The sequence below is a fragment of the Malurus melanocephalus genome, unplaced genomic scaffold, assembly GCF_030028575.1.
Source record: "Malurus melanocephalus ecotype Western Australia unplaced genomic scaffold, MMel_1.1 scaffold_2142, whole genome shotgun sequence".
Lineage (NCBI taxonomy): Eukaryota > Metazoa > Chordata > Aves > Passeriformes > Maluridae > Malurus > Malurus melanocephalus.
Genome location: NW_026625374.1, coordinates 1 through 6,343, shown reverse-complemented (window position 1 = coordinate 6,343; position 6,343 = coordinate 1). Strand labels below are relative to the sequence as shown.

General features: G+C 47.2%; 1 protein-coding gene across 3 annotated transcripts; it reads right to left on the bottom strand.

The window, feature by feature from the left end:
* Positions 1–1,730: 1,730 nt before the first annotated feature.
* PRKCSH (protein kinase C substrate 80K-H) lies at positions 1,731–5,743 on the bottom strand. 3 transcript variants are annotated; one of them, XR_008966825.1, is made up of 2 exons: positions 5,431–5,579; positions 1,731–2,076 (listed from the first exon to the last, which is right to left on the bottom strand). XR_008966825.1 is itself a non-coding variant. In XM_057388588.1 (2 exons), exons 1-2 carry the CDS (start codon positions 5,734–5,736, stop codon positions 1,939–1,941), a joined length of 231 nt encoding a protein of 76 aa, XP_057244571.1. In that variant the 5' UTR covers positions 5,737–5,743; the 3' UTR covers positions 1,731–1,938. The 3 variants fall into 3 exon arrangements, 1 of the variants encoding a protein (XP_057244571.1); XR_008966824.1 differs by lacking the exon at positions 5,431–5,579 and adding an exon at positions 5,274–5,402; XM_057388588.1 differs by lacking the exon at positions 5,431–5,579 and adding an exon at positions 5,644–5,743.
* Positions 5,744–6,343: the final 600 nt, after the last annotated feature.

The following is a 6,343-nucleotide window of genomic DNA, read 5'->3' as shown; positions in this document are numbered from 1 at the left end:
TTTTCCCAATTTTCTGTTTTTTCTCCCCAGCCCCGAGTATTCCCGGCACTTTTCCCGGCGGGACCTGGAGGCGTTTTCGGCCGAGCCCCTCCTGGTGTTCCCCACTCACTACACGGGAGACCCCGGATACGTCAGCGACACCGAAAATCCCCCAAATCCCGAAATTCCCGAATTCCCGCCGGGACCTCGCAATTCCCGACCCTCCCCCGTCAGTGACAGCCACGAGGAGCTCTGAAATTCAGGAATTTCGGGAATTTTGGGAATTTTATCTAGAAAATAAAGTTTATATTTTTATTTTTAATTTTAAAATGGTTTTCGTGGTTTTCATTTGATTTTTTGGGGGTTTTTTTAGGGGGAGGGAAACTGAGGCACAGTCCAGATCTGGGGGAAAAACCCCAAAAATTCCCAAATTTGGGGTCCCAAAAAAATCCAAAATTCAGGGGAAAAAATCCCAAAAATTCCCAAATTTGGGGTCCCAGGAAAACCCAAAATTTATGGGGAAAAGCCCCTAAAAATTCCCAAATTTAGGGTCCGAAAGAAACACAAAATTCAGGGAAAAAAAACCCCCAAAATTCCTGAATTTAATTCCCAAATTTGGTGTCCTGAGAAACCCCAAAATTCAGGAAAAAATCCCCAAAATTCCCAAATTTAATTCCCAAATTTAATTCCCAAATGTGGAGGTTTTGGGAGAGGGAAACTGAGGCAGAGAAACCCCCCCGGATCCCGAAATTCCCGAATTCCCGCCGGGACCTCGCAATTCCCGACCCTCCCCCGTCAGTGACAGCCACGAGGAGCTCTGAATTTCGGGAATTTTACCCAAAATTTCAGGAATGTTATTCAAAAAAATAAAGTTTATATTTTTATTTTTAATTTTATTAAAGTTTCTGTGTTGTGTTTTATTTTTATTTTTTGGAGAGGGAGGGAAACTGAGGCAGGGAAATCCCCCCCCCATGGAATTCAGGGAAAAATTCCCAAAAATTCCCAAATATAATTCCCAAAAATTCCCAAAAAAACCCCAAAATTCAAGGGGAAAAATACATAAAATTCCAAAATTTGGGGTCCCAAAAAAGCCCAAAATTCAGGAAAATTCCCAATTTTCAGGATATTTGGGGGATATTTTTTGGGTCAGTTTCAGGATATTTTGGGAATATTTTTGGGATTTTTTTGGGATATTTTCAGGATACTTTTGGGATAATTTCAGGATATTTTTGGGATATTTTCAGGATATTTGTGGGAATATTTTCGGGATATTTTTTGGGGATAATTTGGGATATTTTGGGTCACAGTTCATCGTGTTCCTCGTGTTCCCGAGGTGGTTCCCTGCAGGGATTTTGGGGATTTTTGAGCTGTTTTTGATGGGATTTTTGTGGAATTTCTCAGTTGTTTTTTGAGATAATTTCAGGATATTTTTTGGGATAATTTGGGATATTTTAGGACATTTTTTGGGTCACAGTTCATCGTGTTCCTCGTGCTCCTGGGGCGGTTCTCTGCAGGGATTTTGGGGATTTTTGAGCCATTTTTGGTCAATTTTTAATCGGGATTTTTTCTGTATTTTCAGGATAATTTCAGGATATTTTTTGGGATAATTTGGGATATTTTGGGTCACAGTTCATCGTGTTCCTCGTGCTCCCGGGGCGGTTCCCTGCAGGGATTTTGGGCATTTTTGAGTCATTATTCGTGGAATTTCTCAGCCGTTTTTGGTCAGTTTTTAATGGTTTTTTTTTGATATTTTTTGGGGATAATTTGGGATATTTTTGGGTCACAGTTCATCGTGTTCCTCGTGTTCCCGGGGTGGTTCCCTGCAGGGATTTTGGGGATTTTTGTGGAATTTCTCAGCCATTTTTTTGGGTATTTTTGGTCAGTTTTTAATCGGGATTTTTTCTGTATTTTCAGGATATTTTTGGGGATAATTTGGGATATTTTAGGACATTTTTTGGGTCACAGTTCATCGTGTTCCTCGTGTTCCCGGGGTGGTTCTCTGCAGGCCGCGGGGCTCTCCAGCTCCAGCAGGTACTCGCAGCGACTCGGCTCCGATGCCGAGAGCAGAGCGGTGCTGGGACCGCAGCGGAGACGCACCTGGGACAAAAATATACAAAAAATATACAAAAAATACACCTGAGTGACATCTGGGGACACCAAAATACACCTGAGTGACAAAAAAAATACACCTGGGGACACTGAAAATACAGCTGTGGACAGGGGAGGGGACAGGGAGAGCAGAGCGGGGCTGGGACCGCAATGGAGACGCACCTGGGACAAAAAAATATAAAAAATATACAAAAAATACACCTGGGGACATCAAAAATACACCAAAAATACAGCTGGGGACATTGAAAATACACCTGGGGACAGGGGGAGGGGACAGGGGAGGGGACAGGGAGAGCAGAGCGGTGCTGGGACCGCAGCGGAGACAGAGCTGGGACAGAAAAATATACAAAAAATACAAAAAATACACCTGAGTGACATCAAAATACACCTGGGGACACAAAAAATACATCAAAAATACACCTGAGTGACAAAAGAATACAGCTGGGGACAGGGGGAGGGGACAGGGAGAGCAGAGCGGTGCTGGGACCGCAGCAGAGACGCACCTGGGACAAAAAAATATATAAAAAATATAAAAAATACACCTGGGGACACCAAAAATACATCAAAAATACACCTGAGTGACATAAAAATACAGGTGGGGACAGGGGGAGGGGACAGGGAGAGCAGAGCGGTGCTGGGACCGCAGCGGAGACGGAGCTGGGGACAAAAAAATATAAAAAATATACAAAAAATACACCTGGAGTGACACCAAAAATACACCTGAGACACCTGGGGACATCAAAAATACACCAAAAATACAGCTGGGGACAAAAAATATACAAAGATACACCTGGAGACACCAAAAATACATCAAAAATTCACCTGAGTGACATAAAAATACACCAAAATACACCTGGGGACACCTGGGTGACATCTGAGGACACCAAAATACACCTGAGTGACATAAAAATACAGCTGGGGACAGGGGGAGGGGACAGGGAGAGCAGAGCGGGGCTGGGACCGCAGCGGAGATGCACCTGGGGACAGAAAAATATACAAAAAATACAAAAAATACACCTGAGTGACATAAAAATACCCCAAAAATATACCTGGGGACAAAAAATATACAAAGATACACCTGGGGACACCAAAAATACATCAAAAATTCACCTGAGTGACATAAAAATACACCAAAAATACAGCTGGGGACACCTGGGTGACATCTGAGGGACACCAAAATACACCTGGGGATACCTGAGTGACACCTGGGGACACTGAAAACATACCTGAGTGACATAAAAACACACCTGGGGACACAAAAATACACCTGAGTGACACAAAATTACACCAAAATACACCTGGGGACACCTGGGGACATCGAAATACACCTGGGGACAGGGGAGGGGACAGGGAGAGCAGAGCGGGGCTGGGACCGCAGCGGAGACGGAGCTGGGACAGAAAAATACACCAAAAATACACCTGGGGACACAAAAATACACCAAAAATACAGCTGGGGACACCGAAAATACAGCTGAGTGACAGAGGAGGGGACAGGGAGAGCAGAGCGGGGCTGGGACCACAGCGGAGACGGAGCTGGGGACAAAAAAATACACCAAAAATACACCTGGGGACACCAAAATATACCTGAATGACACAAAAATACACCTGAGTGACATAAAAATACACCTGGGGACACCTGAGTGACAACGAGTGACATCAAGATACACCTGGGGACAGGGGAGGGGACAGGGAGAGCAGAGCGGTGCTGGGACTGCACCGGAGACGCACCTGGGGACACAAAAATATAAAAAATATACAAAAAATACACCTGAGTGACATCTGAGTGACACAAAAATACACCTGGGGACATTGAAAATACAGCTGGGGACACCTGAGTGACATCTGAGTGACACTGAAATACATCTGGGGACAGGGGGAGGGGACAGGGAGAGCAGAGCGGGGCTGGGACCGCAGCGGAGACAGAGCTGGGACAGAAAAATACAAAAAATATACCAAAAATACACCTGGGGACATCAAAAATACACCAAAAATACAGCTAGGGACACAAAAATACACCTGAGACAGCTGGGGACACCTGGGGACATCGAAAATGCACCTGAGTGACATAAAAAGTACACCTGGGGACACCTGAGACACCTGAGTGACACTGAAAATGCACCTGGGGACATTAAAAATATACCTGAGTGACATAAAAATACACCTGGGGACAGGGGAGGGGACAGGGGAGGGGACAGGGAGAGCAGAGCGGGGCTGGGACCACAGCGGAGACGAAGCTGGGACAGAAAATACATCAAAATACACCTGAGTGACAAAAAAATACACCAAAAATACACCTGAGTGACAAAAAAATACAGGTGGGGACAGGGGAGGGGACAGGGAGAGCAGAGCGGGGCTGGGACCGCAGCGGAGACGGAGCTGGGGACAAAAAAATATAAAAAATACAAAAAATACACCTGAGTGACAAAAAAATACAGGTGGGGACAGGGGAGGGGACAGGGACAGCAGAGCGGGGCTGGGACCGCAGAGGAGACGGAGCTGGGACAAAAATATACAAAAAATACACCTGGGGACATAAAAATACACCTGAGTGACAAAAAACCACACCGAAAATACACCTGGGGACATCAAAAATATATCTGGGACACCTGGGGACACCTGGGTGACACTTGAGTGACAGCAAAATACACCTGGGGACACTGAAAATACACCTGAATGACACAAAAATACAGCTGGGTGACATAAAAATACAGCTGGGGACACTGAAAATACACCTGGGGACAGGGGAGGGGACAGGGAGAGCAGAGCGGGGCTGGGACCGCAACGGAGACGGAGCTGGGGACAAAAATACACAAAAAATACACCTGAGTGACATAAAATACATCTGGGGACACTGAAAATACACCTGAGTAACACAAAAATACAGCTGGGGACAGCTGGGGACACTGAAAATACACCGAGAATACACCTGGGGACAGCTGAGTGACACCCGCAACCCCCTCAGGTGACAATGGGGGGGTTCAGGATTATCTCAGGTGACAATGACGGTATCTCAGGTGACACGGGTGACATCTGGGGACAGTCACTGAGGGGACACAGGTGACAATGACAGTGTCACATGTGACATAGAGGTGACACACAGGTGACACTAACAGGGTTCAGGTGACAATGGTGACATTGGGGTGACAATGATGACACACAGGTGACATTTGGAGACTGTCACTCACCGTGGTGGCTCTGTTGGGTCCCTGCCAGCACCGCTCAGGTGACAATGGGGGGGTTCAGGTGACAATGATGACATTTGGGTGACAATGGGGTGACAATTGGGTGACAATGATGACATTGAGGTGACACAGGTGACATTTAGGGACATGTGTCACTCACCGTGGTGGCTCTGTTGGGTCCCTGCCAGCACCCCGTCCCCCCCTGGTATTTTTGGGCGCTGAATTTGTCACACGATGGTGACAATGACGGGGTTCAGGTGACAATGGTGACATTGGGGTGACAATGACGGGGTTCAGGTGACAATGGTGACATTGGGGTGACAATGACGGGATTCAGGTGACATTGGTGACACAGGTGACATTCAGGACTCACCGTGGTGGCTCTGTTGGGTCCCTGCCAGCAGCCCGTGCCCCCCTGGTATTTTTGGGCGCTGAATTTGTCACACACAGGTGACAATGGTGACATTGGGGTGACAATGACGGTGACAATGATGACAATGGTGACACACAGATGACACAGGTGACATTTTTGGGGACTGTCACTCACCGTGGTGGCTCTGTTGGGTCCCTGCCAGCACCGCTCAGGTGACAATGGGAGGGTTCAGATGACAACGATGGTGACAATGATGACATTGGGGTGACAATGGTGACACAGGTGACAATGGGAGGGTTCAGGTGACACAGAGGTGACAATGATGACACACAGGTGACACAGGTGACATTTAGGGACTGTCACTCACCGTGGTGGCTCTGTTGGGTCCCTGCCAGCACCGCTCAGGTGACAATGACAGGGTTCAGGTGACAATGACGGGGTTTGGGTGACATTGGGGTGACAATGGTGACATTGGTGACATTTTTGGGGACTGTCACTCACCGTGGTGGCTCTGTTGGGTCCCTGCCAGCACCGCTCAGGTGACAATGGGGGGGTTCAGGTGACAATGGTGACAATGGGGTATCACAGGTGACATTGGGGTGACAATGACGGTGACAATGACGACAATGGTGACACAGGTGACATTTTTGGGGACTGTCACTCACCGTGGTCGCTCTGTTGGGTCCCTGCCAGCAGCCCG

Coding starts and splice junctions, on each gene's coding strand:
- PRKCSH (XM_057388588.1), bottom strand. CDS start 5,736: ATGTCACCATTGTCACCTGTGTGTGACAAATTCAGCGCCCAAAAATAC. Junction 2,077..5,643: donor GACCCAACAGAGCCACCACG/GTGAGTCCTGAA, acceptor TTTTTGTCCCAG/GTGCGTCTCCGCTGCGGTCC.